This window comes from Tamandua tetradactyla, chromosome 24 (assembly GCF_023851605.1).
Source record: "Tamandua tetradactyla isolate mTamTet1 chromosome 24, mTamTet1.pri, whole genome shotgun sequence".
NCBI lineage: Eukaryota > Metazoa > Chordata > Mammalia > Pilosa > Myrmecophagidae > Tamandua > Tamandua tetradactyla.
Genome location: NC_135350.1, coordinates 36,823,801 through 36,845,242, shown reverse-complemented (window position 1 = coordinate 36,845,242; position 21,442 = coordinate 36,823,801). Strand labels below are relative to the sequence as shown.

General features: G+C 36.8%; 1 protein-coding gene across 3 annotated transcripts in view; it reads right to left on the bottom strand.

Moving 5' to 3' along the window:
- Positions 1–21,442, bottom strand: part of SNCA (synuclein alpha) — a 146,487-nt gene that overhangs the window by 6,131 nt on the left and 118,914 nt on the right. For all 3 annotated transcript variants that reach the window (XM_077142401.1, XM_077142403.1, XM_077142402.1), the window contains exon 5: positions 9,243–9,326. In XM_077142401.1, coding sequence (XP_076998516.1) covers positions 9,243–9,326 — 84 coding nt within the window. The remainder of the gene's footprint in view (positions 1–9,242; positions 9,327–21,442) is intronic.

Sequence of the window (21,442 nt, the reverse complement as noted above, 5' to 3'; positions counted from 1 at the left end):
TTTTCTCTTTTAGTAATTTAAATATATCATCCCACTGTCTTCTTGCTTCCATGGTTTCTGCTGAGAAATATACACATAGTCTTATTGGGTTTCCCTTGTATGTGATGGATTGTTTTTCTCTTGCTGCTTTCAAGATCCTCTCTTTCTCTTTGACCTCTGACATTCTAACTAGTAAGTGTCTTGGAGAACGCCTATTTGGATCCATTCTCTTTGGGGTGTGCTGCACTTCTTGGATCTGTAATTTTAGGCCTTTCATAAGAGTTGGAAAATTTTCAGTGATAATTTCTTCCATTTGTTTTTCTCCTCCTTTTCCCCTCTCTTCTCCTTCTGGGACACCCACAACACGTATATTTGTGCCCTTCATATTATCATTCAATTCCCTGAGCCCCTGCTCAAATTTTTCCATTCTTTTCCCTATAGTTTCTGTTTCTTTTTGGATTTCAGATGTTCCATCCTCCAGTTCACTAATTCTGGCCTCTGTCTCTTGAAATCTACCATTGTAGGTTTCCATTGTTTTTTTCATCTCTTCTACTGTATCTTTTATTCCCATAAGTTCTGTGATTTGTTTTTTCAGACTTTATATTTCTTCCTTTTGCTCATCCCATGCCTTCTTCATGTCCTCCCTCAATTTATTGATTTGGTTTTTGAAGAGGTTTTCCATTTCTGTTCGTATATTCAGAATTAGTTGTCTTAGCTCCTGTATCTCATTTGAGCTATTGGTTTGTTCCTTTGACTGGGCCATATCTTCAATTTTCCTGGTGTGATTTGTTATTTTTTGCTGGCATCTGGGCATTTAATCAGATTTCCCTGGGTGTGGGACCCAGCAGGTTGAAAGACTTTCCTGTGAAGTCTCTGGGCTCTGTTTTACTTATCCTGCCCAGTATGTGGTGCTTGTCTGTCTGTGGGTCCCACCAGCAAAAATGTTGTGGCTCCTTTAACTTTGGAAGACTCTCGCTGCTGGGTGTGTGGTGGAGACAGAGGAAAGGTTGTAGGTTGGTTTTAATGACTTCAAATTGTGAAGTCCTGGGATCTGAATTCCTTGAGAGAGGGATTCCACCTGAGTTGCATTTCACCCCTACCGCGGGGAAGGTTCAGGTCGTAGAGATCCCTGAAAGCAGCCCACCTCTGCATTTGGGGCAGTTGCAACCTGTGTAATCCCAGCGCTGAGCCCAGAGGCAACCAAGCTTCTGCAGAAACAGCCGCAGAAGGCTCTGTTTCACCCCCTTTCCTCTTTTTCAGTTAGCCCAATAGGCGACTTCCGCCTTGATCAGTTTTGCCTGAGTTGAGGGCCTATTTTTAGTAGTCAGAAGTTGTTCATTAATGCCACTGTTGGTGTTAGGTTGGACTCAGTCTCTACTACTGTTGGAGACTCTTTCCTTTCCCTCCGGGAAGTCACCTGCGGGGGAGTGGCACTGGCCGCCGTGGCTTGGAGAACCGCGGATCCGAGGCTCCCAGCTGGCCTGGGAAGCCGCACGTGGGGGAGGGGCGCCGGCTGCCATGACTTGGAGAACCGCGGATCCGAGGCTCCCAGCTGGCCTGGGAAGCTGCATGTGTGGGAGGGGCTCCGGTCGCCGGCCACTGCGGCTTGGGGAACTGCCAATCCGAGGCTCCCAGACGGCCCGGGAAGCCACGTCTTTTGCCCATTTTTTAATTGGGTTGCTTGTCTCTTTATTGTTGAGGGGTACTATTTCTTTACATATTCTATATATAGAATATATATGTGGTTTCCAAATATTTTCTGTGATGAACTGGCTGCCTCTTCACCTTTTTGACAAAGTACTTTAAGATTTAAAGCACTGAAATATTTGATTTTTTTTTTTTTTTTTGACTTGGGCAGGCACCAGGAAGCGAACTGGGGTTTCCAGCATGGCAGGCAAGAACTCTGCAACTGAGCCACCTTTGCCAGTCCTGAAGTATTTGATTTTGAGGAGTTCCCATATACATATTTTTCCTTTCATTGCTTGTGCTTTGGGTGTAAAGTCTAAAAAACTACTGCCTATCACTAGATCTTGGAGATGTTTCCCCACATTTTCTTCTAGGAGTTTTGCGGTATTGGTTCTTATATTTAGGTCTTGATCTTTGAGTTGATTTTTGTATAAGATGTGAGACAAGGGTGAAGAGGGGTCCTCTTTCATTATTTTGGTTATGGCTATGCATTCTCCTAACACCATTTATTGAAAAAAATGTTCTGTCACAATAGAGTGGGCTTGGAAGCCTTGTAAAGAATCAATTGACCATGGATCTGAGGGTTTATTTCTGAAGTCTCAGTCTGATTTCATTGATCATATGTCTGTTTTTATGCCAGTACCATATTGTTTTGCTATAATATGCTTTAAAGTCAGGGAATGTGAGTCCTCTAACTTTGTTCTTCACTTTCAAGATGTTTTGGCTATTTGGGGCCCCTTACCCTTCCAAATAAAACTGATATTTAGCTTTCCCAGTTCTACAAAGTTGTTGTAAGGGAGATATAAATTTGTATAATCTGTTCTGCTCAACTGATGTTGCCATTGCGTGACCTCAGTAATGTATTGTTGAAATGTGCACTCCAGCTGGGAGGACTGGCTACCCTCCCAGAGGAGATGTACTTTGATAAAGTTATCAAGGTCCCAGGAAACTCCTCTCGGTCTCTAGCCGGTTCCCAGAGGACCAAACTGGGCCCAGTCATGTAAGCTAATTGGAATTCAGCCACTGTTGTGTTAAGATATCATAAAAGTTGCATGCAAGCAGTTAGAAAGGAGAGAGGAGAATCTTAAGAGAAAGAGTTTCATCAGAATCTTACCTGGGAAAAGAATGCTCTGCTGTGGATTTTTACTAATGAAACTCTGAATGCTGTCTCCGAGATTGCTGTGAATTTTTACTAATGGGACTCTGAATACTGTTTCTGAGTCTTCCCAGCAGTTTTCTTCAGGTGTTGGTGCCATCTTATCTGGTGATGTAACTATGCCTTATTTTTAAAAGCTCTTTTAATTACTTTCTTTTCATTATTTTCCTAATAAATTGTTTTCATATCACTGATATCTGTGTTGTACATGAATCTGAACCTATAAATGAAGTAGTCACAAATAGGATGCTGTTTTTCATTCCACAGTAGCCTATTGGAATTTTGATTGGTTTTGCATTGAACTTGTAGATCAATTTGGGTAGAAATGAAATCCTAATGACATTTAGTTTTCCAATTCATGAACACAGAATGTCTTTTCATTTATTCAGGTCTTCATTGATTTCTTTTAGCAATCAATGAAGTTTTTGCAGTTTTCTGAATACAAGCCAGATACATCCTTGATTAAGTTTATTCTTAATTCTTTTAGTTGCCATTGTAAATGGATTTTTTTCTTGATTACCTACTTGGACAGCTCATTACCAGTGTACAGAAACACCACTGATTTTTGCACATTAGCCTTGTATCTAGCCACTTTGCTGAACTCATTTATTAGCTCAAGTAGCTTTGCTTTTTCAGGATTTTCTAAATATAGGATCAGGTTATCTGCAAATAGTGGCAGTTTTACTTTGGCTTTTACAATTTGGATAACTTTTATTTCGTTTTTAACTTCTAGCACAATATTGAATAGCAATGGTGACTCCATTCTTTCACCATTGAGTATGATGTTAGCTGTGGGTTTTACATATATGCCCTTTATCATATCGAGGAAGTTTCCTTCAATTCCTACTTTTTGAGATGTTTTTATCATGAAAGGAGGCTGAATTTTCTCAAATGCCTTTCTGCCTCAATAGAGATGATTGTGTGGTTCTTCCCTTTTGATTCATTAATGTGGAATATTACATTAATTTTCTTGTGTTAAGCCATGCTTGCATACCTGTGATAAAACCCATTTGGTCATGGTATACAACTCTTTTAATATTCTCTTAAAGAATTCTATTTGCAAGTATTTTGTTGAGGATTTTTGCTTCTATATTCATTAAAAAGATTGGTCTGAAGTTTTCTTTTCTTGTAGTATCCTTATGTGGCTTTGGTATTAGGGTAATGTAGGCTTCATAGAATGAGTTAGGTAGTATTCTTCTTCAATTTTTTTGGACGAGTTTGAGCAGGAATGGTATGAATTCTCCTAGGAATGTTTGGTAAAATTCACATGTGAAGCCATCCAGTCTTGAGCTTTTCTTTCTTGGTAGCTTTTTGATGGCTGATCAAACCAGTCTTGTGATTGGTTTGTTAGGACCTTCTATTTCTTCTAGAGGAAATGTGGGCTGTTCATGTGTTTCTAGGAAGTTGTACATTTCATGGAAGTTGACCAGTTTGTTAGCATATACAGATGTTCATTGTAACCATTGACGATCTTTTTTATTTCTTCAGTGTCTGTGGTAATGTCCTCCTCTTCTTTTTGATATATTTGCAGCTTCTCTCTTTTTTTGTCTTTGTCAGTTTAACTAAGGGTGTGTCGATTTTATTGATCTTCTGAAAGGACCGAACTTTTATTTACTGATTTTCTCTATTGTTTTATCTTTATCCATTTCATTAATTTTTTCTCTATCTTTGTTATTTCTTTCCTTGTGCTTGCTTTGGGATTAGTTTGCTGTTCTTTCTCCAGTTTCTCCAGTTGCTCAGTTAGGTCATTGGTTGTAGTTCTTTCTTCCTTTTGAATGTAGGCATTTAGATTATAAATTTCTCTCTTAGCACTGCTTTTTCTTTATCTCATAAGTTTTGATGTGTTATGATTTTGTATTTCTTTGTCTCCAGATATTTACTGATTTCTCTCTTGTAATGTCTTCTTTTGACTCGCTACTTGTTTAAGAGTGTGTTGTTTAGCTTCCTTATATTTGTGAATTTTCCAGTTCTCCAGATATTGATTTCCAGCTTCATTCTATATAGTCAGAGAGAGTGCTATGTATAACTTACATCTTTTAAAATTTGTTGAGACTTGTTTTGTGATCCATCATATGGTCTATTCTGGAGAATGTCCCATTAGCACTTGAGAAGAATGTATATCTGGCTGCTTCGGGATATAATATTCTATATATATCTGTTAGGTCTAGTCATTTATCATATTCTTTAGGTTCTCTGTTTATTTATTGATCCTCTGTTTAAATGATCTATCTATTGGAGACAGTGGTGTATTGAAATCTCCCACTATTATAGAAGAGTTGTCTACGATTCCCTTCTGTTTTGCCAGTGTTTACCTCATGTACTTTGAGGCTCCTTGATTAGGAGCCTATGTATTTATATGGTTTTATTTCTTCTTGGTGAATTGCCCATTTTAAATATATAGTGTCCATGTCTTGTAACATTTTTACATTTAAAGTCTATTTTGTCTGTTATTAGTATAGCTACCCTAGCTTTTATTTTATTTTGATCACTACTTGTGTGGAATATATTTTTCTATCCTTTCACTTTCAACCTGTTTCTATCTTTCTGTCAAAAATGGGGCGGGCCGCGGTGGCTCAGCGGGCAAAGTGCTTGCCTGCCATGCCGGAGGACCTCGGTTCGATTCCCGGCCCCAGCCCACGTAAAAAACAAACAAACAAACAAAATACAATAAAACAAGAAAATGTTTAAAAGATGTTTCCCTTTCTTCCTCTCTTCCTTCCTTCCATCCTTCCTTCCTTCTCTCTGTCTTTCCTTCCCTTCCTCCCTCTCTCTTTAAAAAAAAAAAAAAAAAAAAATGAGTCTCCCGTAAACAGCATATAGATGGATCATATTTTTAAATCCATTCTGCCAATCTGTATCTTTGGACTGGGGAGTTTAATCCATTAACATTTAAAGTTATTACTGAAAAGGCCGTTCTTGATTCAACCATCTTGTATTTGGTTTTTATTTATCAGATTTATTTTTTCTCTCTCTCTTTTATCCTTTAAGTTACCCTTATTAATACTCTTCAGTTCTGTTCCCTCCTCCAGACCTTTCTCTCCTATCATTTCAGCCAGCAGCACTCCCTTTAGCAGTTTTCATAGGACTGGTCTTTAGTAACGAACTCTCAGCTTCTGCTTATCTGTGAATATTTTAAACATTCACTCAGTTTTGAAGGGCAGCTTTGTTGGATAGAGAATTCTTGGCTGGCAATTTTTCCCTTTCAGTATCTTAAATATATCACACCACTGCCTTCTCTACCTCCATTGTGTCTGATAAGAAATTAGCACCTAGTCTTATTTGGCTTCCCTTTAATGGTGAATCGCTTTTCTCTTGCTGTTTTCAGAATTTTCTCTTCCCTAGTACTTGACAGATTGATTACTATGTGTCTAGGAGTGGGTCTTTTCAGATCTATTCTGTTTGGGGTATGTTGGCCTTCTTGGATTTGCATATTTATGTCTTTTATAAAGGTTGGAAAATTTTCAGCCATTATTTCTTTGAATATTCTTCCTGGCCCTTTTCCCTTCTCTTCTCCTTCTGTAGCACCTATGAGGGGTGTGTTTGTGCAGTTTGTGTTGTCAGTCAATTCCCTGAGACCCTGCTCAAATATTTGCATTTTTTTCTTCCATTTTTTATTTTGTCTGCTTGGATTTGGTTTATCTGTCTTATAGCGTGCTAATTCTTCTGCCTCTTCAAATTTGCTGTTGTGTGTATCTCCAATATATTTTTCATTTCATCTACATTGCCTTTTATTTACATAAGTCTTTTATTTTTCTATGTATTCTTTCAAATTCCTCTTTATGCTCTTCTAGTATCTTCTTCATACCCTTTATCTCTTTATATACATTTTTCTTCATTTCTTTGAATTAATTCAGGAAATCGTTTGTACATCTTTGATCGGTTGTTCCAGATTCTGTGTCTTCTCTGACTTTTTGATTTGTTCATTTGACAGGACTATCTCTTCTTGCTATGACTGAGCCATTTCTTCTTGATTTTTAGTATACCTTGTGTTTGTTTGTTTTGTTTTTTTTCTGATATCTGTGGTATCTGGTCATCTGATTATCTTGGTGGTCTATTCTGAAGGTCAGTTTCTCTCTCTTGTCTAGGATTTAGTTGTTGCCTGCATTTGTTGCTTTGACAGTCAGGTTGTCAGCATTTCTCAGCCAAAGCAGGACTGAGTACCAGTGAGGAGGTATAAGCCAGGTCCAGTGAACCTGGGATACTTCTGGAGATATTCTGAAAAGCCCTGAAATTTTCCCTTGCACTTTCTGGCCTGCCAGCAGATGGCGCTGTTAAGGGACTTACTCATCCTTGGGAACTGTTCACCTCCTGGAGCCCTGCAGCCTCTGAGTAGCTGGGGCAGAAACTGTAGGGTTTCTGTGCCCTCACTTAACCCACCAAAATCTGGCTTAGTGTGGACTCTATCTCGCTGTGCTTTGGTGGAGGATTCCCCTGGCTGCCACAGTCTGCGGCCATTCCCCAGGCAAGCATCAGGCTACCAGATTCTTTTTTTTCCCTCACCAGTGTGGCATGGGCACTGCATTAAAGTCCCTGTCCATGTTTTCTCAGACTCTTTGTGCCTCACTGACCTGGGTCTTGAAATGTCCTCCACAGTCCTCTGGGTCCCAAAACAGTTGATTTGGGAATTTTCTGCCTGGCTACTTGCTGCTTTGGGGAAAGATTCTGTTTTTCCCTTCCTATCCCTCCATTTTGAAGATTCCTTCTTGTTGCCCTACTAAATTCTGCCCTCCCTAGAGGCTTTAGTTCTGCCGTGGGACTCTGTGTGCTTGGCTCTCTGTGTCCAGATATAGGTGGGAATGTGTCTCACTGCTGTGGGAGATTTTATGGTGTGTGTCCTGGTGGGGTGGGAGGGGTCCTGACTGCTGCCTTGGGCACTTCCCAAGTTGGATGGGACAGAGTCGGAGGGAGGGCAGAGTACCGGTCCAGGACTGACATTTCCTACCTAATATTTTTCTCTTTCTTCGATTCAGTATTGTGAGATCTTTCTCCATTCAATACCTTCCTCCAGAGTTTTGAACAAGTGAGAAGTGTCCCTTTTTTTTTTACTGTATCCTCGGAGAGGTTTTCAGTAGCTGTTTATGTTTCCATGTTGACAAGGTTGGTCTTCCTTGTACTTGGGATAGTGTTTAGCACTGCGCCTTGTATAAACAAGTATTTATAAAATCTAATAAGGCAAACAAATTTTAATCTATTTCTATAAACGGTATTATTAACATGCTTTTTTTTTTTACTATTATTACTTTTATTTTTTTCTATATATTAACATTCTATATCTTTTTCTGTTGTGTTGCTAGTTCTTCTAAACCGATGCAAATGTACCAACATGCTTTTTAATGATGCCATGAAGACAAATAAATAACTTAGCTACAATAACCTTTAACTCAGTTTTTAAGGGAGTGATAATACATTTTCTTATCTTGTGATATCTTTGCATGGTTTTAATATCAGAGTGATACTGACATCATAGAAAGAGTTGGGAAGTACCACCTCCTCTTGTATTTTTTGCAAGAGGTATTCATTGTTATTGTTTGTAATTAATTGGCATTACTTCTTTACATATTTGGTAGAATTCAACAGTGAAGACATCTGGGCCCAAGCTTTTCTTTTGGGGAACATTTATAATTACTAATTCAATCTCTACTTTGTTGTAGGTCTATTCAGATTTTCTATTTCTTCTTCAGTTTTGGCAGTATGGGTCTCTCTAGGAATTGGTTCATTTTATCTAGCTTGTCTAATTTGCTGGCATATAGTTTTCATGGTATTCTTTCTGAATCTTTTCTATATTTATAAAGTTGGTAGTGATGTCTTCTCTTTCATTGCTGATTATAAGTAATTTAATTCTCTGTTTTGTTTCCTTGTTTAATCTAGCTGTAGGTTCTTCAATTTGGTTAATCTTTTTAAAGAACCAACTTTTGGTTTTATTGATTTTTTCCGTTGTTTTCCCATAGTCCTTTCATTAATTTCTGCTCTAATCATATTTTTTCTTTTTGCTTACTTTGGTTTATTTTTTTCTTTCTAGTGTTTTAAGGTGGTAGCTAGGATTTTGATTCAACATGTTTACTAATTTTTTTAGTAAAGGCATTCGACACTTAAAAATCTCTCTACTTACTATTTTAGCTGCATAAGTTTTGGTAGGCAACTAAAACAACAACAACTCCTTCTTCTTTATTTTATTTTATCTCACTTTACAAACATAAAAACCATGCTTATCTTGCAAATTATCCATATGATACACAGTTTAGATTTGGTCTCCCTTGCACAACAGGAAAGCAATTTATTCTTACTAAGAACTAATGTTAAAAAAAAAAGAACTAACATAAGGGAAATCTGACAAGGATGGATTTTTGGTACTGCCTACTAGAAAGATCCAACTTGAACTCCTTAGCTTTATTTTCTGAATTTTAAATATATAAACTTTTACCTCAGAAGGCATTTCATAAGCCTCATTGTCAGGATCCGCAGGCAAGTCTTCCAGAATTCCTTCCTGCAGGCCGCCTTCTTCACTCTAGTATTGAAAGTGGAAAGCAAAGGAAAAAAAAAAAAAAAGAAAATCATAATGTGGTACCATTTTTCTTTTATTAAAGTTGCAAACACGTTTTGAAAAAACTTAAGTGCTGTACTGGCAGGTAGTAAATATGGCACTCTTAAATATTGGCTCTGCCATTCTAAATTGAGCAATGCCTTTGAAAATGCACTGTGATGACATCACGCAATAACCATCGAAGTGTATATAGTTTTTACTCAAGTAATTCAATACCCAAGAGACACTCCAAAGCTATAGCACAAAGATGCTTAATAGAAATCAATGGCAGCAGTAAAAATATTCAGCTTCTCAATAGATTATCATGTATCACTATGATAGAGAATTACATAGCAAAGAAATTATTTATCATATTACTGTTTAGTAAGATATCAAGTATTGCATACATTATGGATACAATCTATATAAAAATTATATGTAAAGGTTGAAAGGAAACAACAAAATATTGGAAGTCCTTTTTGTTGGGTAATTAGTTATAGTTTTACTTTTTCCCTAAAGTTTCAATTTTCATCACAAGTTAACATGTAAAATTATATTTTTCACAATTTATTTTCAGATGATGGCAAAGAAACAGTTGTCTCAAATTTGAAGATTAAGAAAGGAAATGCTTCCATAGTGAATTATATTTTACTATAAACTGTGCCAAAGTTACATTTTTAAAAAGTAGATTAAATTTTAGAGGAAGAAAACCAAATACACGGTCAGAGAATTTTTCCAGGTATCTCTCTTTGGAAAGAGGATATCACAAAATTCAACATGAAATGGTCATGGATTTATTAGCACCCTTGGTTGAATTTTTTTTTCTGTTATGAGTTTATCACAGCGAAGAAATAATAAAGTTTACTGAAGACCGAAAGAGCAGAGAGGCACCTTCAGCCAAAATGGATTTACTTGGAGAGATCAAATCGTCCTTCAGCCACTGTGGTATATGTTTAGCACTATGCCTGATGTACATAATACCTCCCTACGCCTTCATCACAGAAGTGACTAATAGATGGACAGAGAAAGAAGGAAAAGGTTGACAGTGAGAAAAGGTCAAACTAAAGATCACGCTCAAATTAGCTGGGCAGAGATTATAGGTCATCATTCCTTGCCCCAACCTCTTTCTATATAAATCAAAGAAGCCCAAGTTATTTATAAATGAAATAAAAATATAAACTACTTCCAAATGACCTCATTGCTACTGTATTTTTAAATATATATTTTTACTGACAAATCTTCACACACATACAGTCCTTACATGAGCCATCAGTGGCTCACAATATCATCACATACTTGTGTATTCATCACCATGATCAAGCTAATGTATTATCATTATTATTATTTTTACTATATGGTGGAGGTCACACTTCACTTTTTTTCCATGTGACTATGCTGCTATTCCAACACCATTTCTTGAATTTTGTTGGGTGGTGGGGTTGGGGGAAGTGCGTGGGCTGGGAATTGAACCCGAGTTTCCCACATGGCAAACAAGAATTCTACCACTGAACTACCCTTGCACCCTCTAAGCTAATGCATTTTTATTTAGTGTATTTAATAATCTCATTCTCCTAAGATGTAACACTTATAAAGCACAGTGGTTGGACTTTTGAAAGCAACATACATTTATGCTTTGAGTGAGTACAGATTTCTGAAAGTATGAAGCCTACTCTTGTGAACATGATGGGATTTTTCTTTTCTTTTTTTTTTTTGGCAGCTTTTTAAAAAATGTATATACATTATATATTCACAGACCATGTAATCATCCAAAATGTACAATCAATGGTTCACAATATCATTATATAGCTGTGCATTTATCAGCAAAATCAACTTTTTTGTCTGTGGAAAATAACATATACACAAAAAAGGAATAAGGTTCAAAGCACACTTCAACAATTAGTTGTGGAACAGATTTCAGAGTTTGGCATGGGTTACAGCGCTACAATTTTAGGTTTTAACTTCTAGCTGCTCTAAGACATGGATACTAAAAGAAATATCAATACAATGATTCTGCAATCATGCTCATTAATTAGACCCAACCTTCTCTGTATAATTCCCGCCATTTCCTTTGATCTTTCTCCCACACATCGGGGTATTTGGGCTATGTCTATTCTAATTTTTTCATGTTTGTTTGCTTTTTGTATTTATAATTTTCCTTCTTTCTTTCATTTATCTATGTGTCTTTATGCTCATAGTTTGCTTTTTGTCACATCACTTATTTGATCTCTCTTTCCATATTTTGTTAACAATCCTCTATGGTTTCTCAAACCCTTACACATAATTAAGCCAGTTCTACAACTCTTAGGACTTTTAATTTTGATTAACATAATTTTTCAACAATTACTTCCGTGAAGAAGGCTGATTATAGTTTAGGCTGTCCTTTGTTTCAGCCCTGGCGGCCATGTTGCATGTTTCCGGCATCGCTGAGGGTGGATTTTATACATGCTACCTTAATTGTCCCCAACATTCAAGAATACATTAAATACAGTCCTTACATTAAAAATATATAAACAGAAAATAGTTCATTTTAATGTGCTATATTTAGTATAAAATGAGTAACATATTTCATTTTATATATTATAGATATTCAAATTATAATTTTAAAAGGATCAGTAAAACATGCTCAGAAATGCTTATTTAAAAAATAAGCAGCTGATATGTATTTTTAACATGAATGAATCAATATTTAAAATTATTACGTATGGGTTTCACTTAACCTTAATACATGATCAATCTAGCCAGTGACTTTGATGGGTTTTGAAGGAGGCACATGGACACACAACCACAACAACATAAACGAAGCCAACAAAACTCACAAGTATTAGCTGTACAGAAGCACCTGATGTGTGATACTCAAAAAATAAATATTCCAGTTCTACCATATTTATTTATCCAGTCTATATTAAAATCTTCTAACAAATTATGTTAGAAGAATAAAATTCTACTTATCAGTTAACAAATGCATGGAAATAGGAAATTAATTTCTCTCATTTTTTTATTATCACTAAAATTATCTAAATACTGTCAAGAAAGTTAATTATGTCATGTTGTTTACTCTTCCTATTTATAAAGAAGGAACTTTTATCACAATTGTTACTGATGCTTAGAGAAAACAATGAAACTTGCCCAATAGCACAAAATATCTGTGTTTGTGTTTGCTAAAGCTACCAGAGTGTAAATACCAAAAATGGAGCGCCTTTTCAAAAGGGAATTTATTAAGTTGCAAATTTCAGTTGTAAGGCTACGAAAATGTCCAAATTAAGGCACCAACAAGAGGTTACCTTTACTCAAGAAAGGCTGATGCCATCCAGAACACCTCTGTCAGCTGGGAAGGCATGCAGCTAGTGTCTGCTGGGGTCTTTGGCTTCTGGACATCTTTCTTAGTTAGAAAGGCACATGGCAACATCTGCTAGCTTTCTCTCCTCATTCCATAAGGCTTCCTTGGAAGTGTTTTCCTTCTACATCTCCAAAGGTCTCTGGCTGTGTGGACTCTGAAGCTTCTTCCAAAATGTTTCCCTCTTAAAGTGCTCCAGTAAGCAATCCCACCTTGAATCAGTGGAGACACATCTCCATGGAAGCCACCTAATCAAATGGTTCCACCCACAATCAGGTGGGTCATGGCTCCATGGAAACAACTTACTCAAAATATCACGCCCAGAATCAGGGTTAAAGAACATGGCTTTTCAGGAGTACACAACAGTTTCAAACCAGCACAATCTACAGTCTGGGGGAAGAAGGATTTGAACTCACGTCTTGTGACACAACAGTCCTGCTCCCTAACTACCACACAACATACCCATCTTCTTGATTTTGTACAAAGAGGTGAAACCCTATAAAAAATGCACATTCTAGCATATCTCTGACTATGTCCTGACTATTCCTCTAAGGTCCAAAGATTTATTCCAGGTAAAGGAAATTAACTCATACTTTGCTGAAACCTGTTAACAAGCAAGTTATCTTAGACTTTTGCCTATACATTTGTTCAAAAACTATATACTCTGTGAGGTCACCATATCTTTCATACTGTGGAGTACCCAGAAGAAAAAAATACGTATTAGTTAAAAAGCAAGTGAAAATTGTCTTTTTTTAAATTACTAATGAGTTAGGCTAGGTTGGAAAACCTTCCTCAGGGCATTGCCAGAGGTAGTGGTAAGAACCAAGGTGGTATGTTTGGGGATGAAGTAGCGGTATAAAAGATAAGCCTGTCCAAGCAATAATTTCTGGCAAAAAGTGCACGCTTATTTTTCAGAATAAGGACATCTAATAATCACTTCCTATTTTCTATCCAGTCCTGTGCTGCAATATAATGTCATTATTTCACCCTATCTTTTATTTCATAGCCCTATTGTCCCAAATCTTCAATAAAGCTTGCTACACAATGTTCGGCATAGGATGCTGCAGAATAGGACAGGTACAGCACAGAGAGGAGACAGATTATTTCATGGATGCAAGAAATTAGAACCAGAATTGACCAGGAGGAAAATAATATTGGGAAAAATAGTAAACATATATCTAGCTTTTCCTGCACAAACTGTATCTTCAGGTAAACTAATTGCTGATGAGTAGAAGTTTCTCTTTATAAAAATAATTAGCTAAAGAATGATAGAAAGAATTAGAATATAACCTTTTACAATGGATCTAGACAATGATCCTCAATGGCTGCTAACATAGTGTGCAGGTTTGAAAGGATGTATGGACCCTAGAAAAGCCACGTTTTAATCAAAATCCCATTTCGTAAAATGGGAGAATAATCCTTATTCAATACTGTATGTTTGAAACTGTAATCAGGCCATCTCCCTGGAGATGTGATTTAATCAAGAGTGGTTGTTAAGATGAATTAGGTGATGACATGTCTCCACCTATTTGGTGGGTCTCGATAAGTTTCTGGAGTTTTATAAAAGAGGAAACATATTGGAGAATGAATGCGATTCGGAGAGAGCCAGAGAAGAATGACATAGCCACAAGAGCCCACAAACCAGTGACCTTTGAAGATGAAGAAGGAAAATGCCTCCCAGGAAGCTTCATGAAGCAGGAAGCCAGGAGAGAAAGCTAGCAGATGATGTCTTGCTCGCCATGCACCCTTCAGCTGAGAGAGAAACCATGACTGTGTTCACCATGTGCCTTCTTGGATGAAAGAGAGATGCTGAACTTCATCGGCCTTCTTGAACCAAGGTATCTTTCCCTGGATACCTTTGATTGGACATTTCTATAGACTGGTTGTAATTGGGACATTATCTCAGGCTTAGAACTGTAAACTAGCAACTTATTAAATTCTCCTTTTTAAAAGCCATTCCATTTCCAATATATTGCATTCAGGCAGCTAGCAAACTAGAACACATGGCATGAGAAATATAACTCGGTATTACATGTCCCTGGATGGGAGTACACTGATCACCACTCGTGGTGGGCTGAAATGTGTACCCAGGTTTGCACATATTCTTGGTCTTGATTTGCATTCTGGTGGGTGTGAACCTGTTTCAAATAGATCTCTTCGAGGTGTCATTTCAATAAGGTTGGCTCCACTGGATCTGGTTGGGCTTTAACCTGGATTACTACAGTGTTTAATAGGTCCAGAGAAAGTCAAATGGAGAGAGAGGTCAGGAGAAACTTCCATGTGCATTGCCATGTGACAGAAAAGCCAAAGACCCAAGGACTGCTGGCAACTGTCCCAGAATGCCACAGTGTTCTGGGAGAAAACATTGCCTTGCTGATGCCTTGATTTTGGATGTCTCCTAGCCTCAAAACCGTGAGCCAATAAATGCCTGTTGTTTAAGCCAATACCTTCCATAGTATTTATTTTAGCAGCTGGGAAACTAACACACCACCTAAAATATATTCTTGCCAAAAATTAAATCTGATTCACAATCTATCACAAGATTTGACAATTTACAACAAATATTAGGAGCTAAAGAACATGCACACATTATTGGATCTAATCAGCAAATGCCAGACCATAGGAAATTATACAGGCCAAATATTACCACCTCTTCAACAGATATATTACGAGTAAAACAAAAATTAATGGGAACCTATAGATTAAAGTAGATTTGTGAGAGTATTAGCAAACTGCAACATGTTAATAAATAAATTGATGTATTCTTATTTGGATCCAGATTTTTAAAAAAAAACGAATATGAAATAGTTGGGGGAAAATTAAACACTGGCTGGATATTCAATTAAATTAAGAGGATGTTGTTTATTTATTAAGATATGATACACTGGAGGTTTTTCCCCCTTAAATTTTTTTATCTTAAAATAATTTCAAACTTACAGGATAACTGCATAAATAATACAGAGCCTACAAAGAGAATTCCAACATATTCTGCCCCCAATACCCAGATCCACCACTTTAAACATTCTGCCACATTTGCTGCATCATTCTATCAGTCCATCCGTTCATCCCTTTATCCATCCCTCTATCTATATTCTGAGCACTTCAGAGCAGGCTACAGAGAATATGCTCCCTAAACATATGACACTCACCTTGCACATTTCTCTTTTTAAAATATTTTTGTTGAAGAATCTTCCCACACATCCATAGTATGCCATATATATGGTTCCCAGTATCATCACATAGTTGTGTGGGTATATATGATAATTATCATTTATCACCATGATAATTTTTAGAACATTTGCATCACTTCAGAAAAACAAAATAAAAGGAAAAAATAAAAAACTCACACATCCCATAGCCCATACCCCTCCCTCTCATTGACCACTAGTGTTTCAGTCTACCCAATTTTTTTACCCATTACTCCTTCTATTATTTATCTATTTATTTTTCCCTCATTTGTTACTTATTTGCCCATATCCTAGATAAAAGGGATACCAGGCACAAGGTTTTCACAATCACATGATCACATTTTAAATGCTATATAATTATGCAGTCTTCTTCAGGGCTACTGAAACATGGTTCAACCGTTTCAGGTACTTCCCTCTAGCTACTCCAATATGCCACAAACTATAAAAGTATATATATATAATGCATAAGAATAACCTCCTGACTCTGATTGAAATCTCTCAGCAACTGAAACTTTATTTTGTCTCATTTCCCTATTCCCTCTTTTGATCAAGAAGGTTTTCTTAATCCCATGATGCCAGGTCCCAGGCTCATCCCAGCAGTCCTGTCCCACATTGCCAAGTTTGTATATTATAGGTAGTTCATATGAGTGAAGCACGATAATATTTGTCTTTTTGTTTCTGACATTTTGTTCAGCACACTGTCCTCAAGGTTCATGCACTTAGTTGTGTGCCTCACAACTTCATTCTTTCTTGTAGCCACTCAGTTGTCCTTGTATGTAAACATCACAGTTCTTCCTTTCATTTTTCTGTCATTGTACCCTTAGGCCACCTCCATCCGCTGAGAATTGTGAACACTGCCACTGTAAACACCAGTGTGTAAGTGTCTATTAGTGTCACCATTCTCAGTTCCTTCAGGTATATACTGAGCAATGGGGCTGCAGGATCATATGGCAACCCCACCCCTAACCTCCTATGGAACCACCACACTGCCCTCCAAGGGGCTGCACCTCTCACTTTTCCTACTGACAGTGAATAGGTACAACTCTTTCTCTAAACATTTTCTAGCACTTGTTACTTTGTTCATTTTTAAAGAGTTTTATTGGCATATCATACATATCATACAATCCAACTTAAGTAAATAACCATATCTTTCCCACCATAATCTACATGAAGACATTTCCTTTTTTTCTGCAAATAATCCATACCCCTCCCTCATGCCCCTAGCTTGCTGACATTTAGTTTTGGCATGATGCCTTTGTTACATACAGTGGAAGCATATCATAACGTTATTGACTATTGACTCTAGCTTGAATTGATGTATTTTTTCCCTGTATACCATACCATTTTCAACACCTTGCAATAAATTTGGTTATTGGTTTTTCTATTGCTGCAAAGTAAATTGTTGAGATTTTGATTGGTATTGCATTGAATCTATAAATCAATTTCAGCAGAATTGACATCATAATTGTATTTAATCTTTCAATCCATGAGCGCAGTATGTCCTTCCATTTATTTAGATCTTCTTTTAGCAATTTCTTCTAGTTTTCTATGCATAGTTCTTTTTTGTGAGTTAAATTTATTCCTAAATATTTTATCATTTGGTTGCTATTATAAATGGAATTTTTACCTTGAGTTCCTCCTCAGATTGCACATGACTAGTGTATAGGAATACTGTTGATTTGTGGTTGTTGATCTTGTACCCTGAAACATTGCTGTCCTCATTATTGGCTCTAGCAGCTCTGCTGTAGATTTTTCAGGATTTTCATGATATAGTATCATGTCCTCTGCAAAGAGTGATGGTTAATATGCTTTTTATTTCTTTTTCTTGATTAGTCTGGCTAAAACTTCCCAAACAATATTGAATAACAGTGGTGACAGTGGGCATTCTTGTCTTGTTCCTGATCTTACAGGGAGAGCTTTGAATCTTTCCCCATTGAGAATGATGCTAGCTGTAGTTTTTTCATATATTCCCTTTATCATGTTAAGGAAGTTCCCATATATTCCTATCCTTTGAAGTGTTTTCATCAAGAAAGGATGTTGAATTTTCTCAAATGTCTTTTCTGCAGCAACCAAGATGATCATGTGGTTTTCCTGCTTTAATTGATTGGTATGGTGTATTACACTAATTGATTTTCTTGGGTTGAACCACCTTGCACCTGAGAATAAATCTGAGTTCTTCACAATGTATAATTCTTTTGCTGTGCTGCTGGATTTGATTTGCATTATTTTTTTGAGGATTTTTGCATCTATATTCATTAATGAGATTGGTCTGTAGTTTTCTTTTCTTGTATTATCTTTGTCTTGCTTTGGTTTTAGGATGATGTTGGCTTCATAGAATGAGTTAGGTAGCTTTCCTTTCTCTTCAATTTAGGATTGGTACTAATTCTTTCTTAAATGCTTGGTGAAGCCATCTAGTACTGTTCTTTACTTTTGGGGGAGCTTCTTGACAACTGATTCAATCTCTTTATCTGTGACGGTTTGTTGAGGTCATCAATTTCTTCTCCAGTCAATGTTGGGTGTTCATGCCTTTCTAGGAAGTTGTCCATTTGATCTACATTGTCTACTTTATTAGCAAAAAGTTGTTCATAGTATCCTCCCATTACATCCTTCATTTCTGCAGGGTAAATGGTTATGAGTGGTTATGTCTCCTCTTCTATTTCTGATTTCATTTGCATCTTCTCTCTCTTTTTTTTGTCAACCAAGCCAAGGGTCCATCAATATTATTTGATTTTCTCAAAGAAACAACTTCTGGTTTTGTTGATTTTCTTGATTGTTTTCATGTTCTCAATTTCATTTATTTCTGCTCCAATTTTTGTCATTTCTTTCCTTTTGTTTGCTTTGGGGTTAGTTTGTTGTTCTTTCTCTAGTTCTTGCATATGAACAGTTAATTCCTCAATTTTTGCTCTTTCTTCTTTTTTAACATAGGCATTTAAGACAATAAATCTCCCTCTTAGCATTGCCTTTGCTGCATCCCATAAATTGTGTATGTTGTGTTTTCATTTTCATTTGCCTAGAGATATTTACTGACTTCTCTTATAATTTCTTCCTTGACCCACTGGCTGTTTAAGAATGTTGTTTAGCTTCAAGATATTTGTGAACTTTCTGAACTTCCACCTGTTATTCATTGCCAACTTCATTCTATTGTGATCAGAGAAAGTATTTTGTATGACTTCAGTCTTTTTTAATGTATTCATACTTGCTTTGTGTCCCAGCATATGGTATCTCCTTGAGAACGATCTATGAGCAGTTGAGAAAAATATGTTTCCTGCTGTTGTGGGAAATCTGTCAAGCCTAGTTCATTTATAGTACTATTCAAAATTCTGTGTTTCTTTATTGATCCTCTGTCTAGTTATCCACTGATGAGAATGGGGAATTGAACTCTCCAAATATTATGATAGAGGTGTCTATTTCACCCTTTGGTTTGAGTCATGTATTTTGAAGCAGTCTGGCTTGGTGTGTAAATATATATGATTGCTATGTCCTTTTGTTGAATTAATCATTTCTTAATACATAATGTCCTTCTTTGTCTCTTCGAATTGTTTTACATTTGAAGATTAATTTATCAAATATTAGTATAGCTACTTCTGCTGTTTTATAATTACTGTTTGCATGAAATATCTTTTCCCAATCTTTCACTTTCAACCTATTTTTGTCCTCGGGTCTAAAGTGAATCTCCTGTAGACAGCATATAGATGGGTCTTGTTTTAAATCCATTCTGCCAAACTATGTCTTTTGATTGGGGAGTTTAATCCATTGACATTTAATGTTATTACTGTAAAGGTAGTCCTTTCTTTCACCATCTTGTCTTTTGGATTTTATATGGTGTCCTGGTTTGAAGCTATTATGTATCCCCCAAAAGCCATGTCCTTTAATCCTCATTCAATATTGTTAGGTGGAGTCTTTTTTTAGTATTTTCATGGAGATATGACCCACCCAGTTGTGAGTGGAAACCTTTGATTAAATGGTTTCCATAGAGATGTGTCTCTACCTATTCGAGGTAGTGTTGCTTACTGGAGCCCTTTAAGAAGGAATCGTTTTGGAAAAAGCTGAAAGCCACCAGAACCAACAGAGCCTCCAGAGACAGAGACCTTTGGAGCAGAAGGAAAATCCCCCTAAGGGAAGCCTTATGAAATGCAGAGAGAAAGCTGTCAGACGTCACCATGTGCCCTCCCAGCTGAGAGAGAAACCCTGAACTTCATCAGCCCTTTCTTTGGAGTTAAGTATCTTTTTCTAGATGCCTTTTTTGGACAATTTCATGGCCTTAGAACTGTAAACTCACAACTTAATAAATTCCCTTTTATAAAAGCCATTCTATTTCTGGTGTATCACATTCCAGTGGCTTACAAACTAGGACATGAATCATATCTAATTATATTTTTCTCTTTATCTTTACTGATACTCGTCATTTCTACATTCTTCTCCAGACCTCTCTCCTGCCTTTTCCTTTCTGCCTGTAGTGTACCCTTCCAGAGCTGGTCTCTTAGTCACAAATTCTCCCAGTGATTGTCTGAAAATATTTTAATCTTCCCCTTATTTTCTTTAACTTTTTTATTGTATAATATACAATGTACAAAGCAAAGAAAGAAAGAAAAAACATTAGTTTTCAAAGCACTCTTCAACAAGTAGTTATAGGGCAGATCCCAGAGTTTGTCATGGGCTACCAGACCATTATCTCAGATTTTTCCTTCTAGCAGCTCCAGACTATAGGAAATAGAAGGAATAAATATGTTTTATCATCACAATCAACTTTTTAAAAACTTTTTTGTGACAAATAACATATATAAAAAAAAATAAATTTCAAAGCACAGCACAACAATTAGTTGTAGAACAGATTTCAGAGTTTGGTATGGGTTACAATTCCTCAACTTTAGGTTTTTGCTTCTACCTGCTCTAAGATACTGGAGACTGAAAGAAATATCAATTTAATGATTCAGCAATCATATTCATTTGTTAAACCCTACCTTCTCTGTATAACTCCACCATCACCTTTGGTCTTTCTATCCCACTCTTTAGGGATATTTGGACTGTGACCATTCTAACTTTTTCATATTGGAAAGGTCTGTCAATAATATGGGGTAGGGAGATGGAAGCAGCTGTTAGCTGCTGTTCTGGAGAGGCTGGTTTCAGGACTCACTGGTCCAAGGACCCATCTGGAGGTTGTAGGTTTCTGGAAAGTTACCCTAGTGTATAGAAACTTTGTATAATCTTATATATTTACCTAGGTGCTCTTCAGGATTGGCTGGAATGATTTTGGTTGGAGTTTGGCAAGTTATGATAGATAGCAATGTCTAACTGAAGCTTGTGTCAGAGTGACCTCCAGAGTAGCCTCTCGACTCTATTTGAACTCTCTCAGTCACTGATACTTTATTAGTTATACTTCTTTTCCTCCTTTTTCTCAAGATGGAATTGTTTATCCCATGGTGCCAGGGCTGGACCCTTCCCTAGGAATCATCTCCCATTCTGCCAGGGAGACTTTCACTCCTGGACGTCATGTTGCATATAGGAGGGAGGGCAATGATTTCATTTACAGACATGAGTTTAGAGAAAGTGAAGCCACATTCAAATAAAAGAGGTCCTCC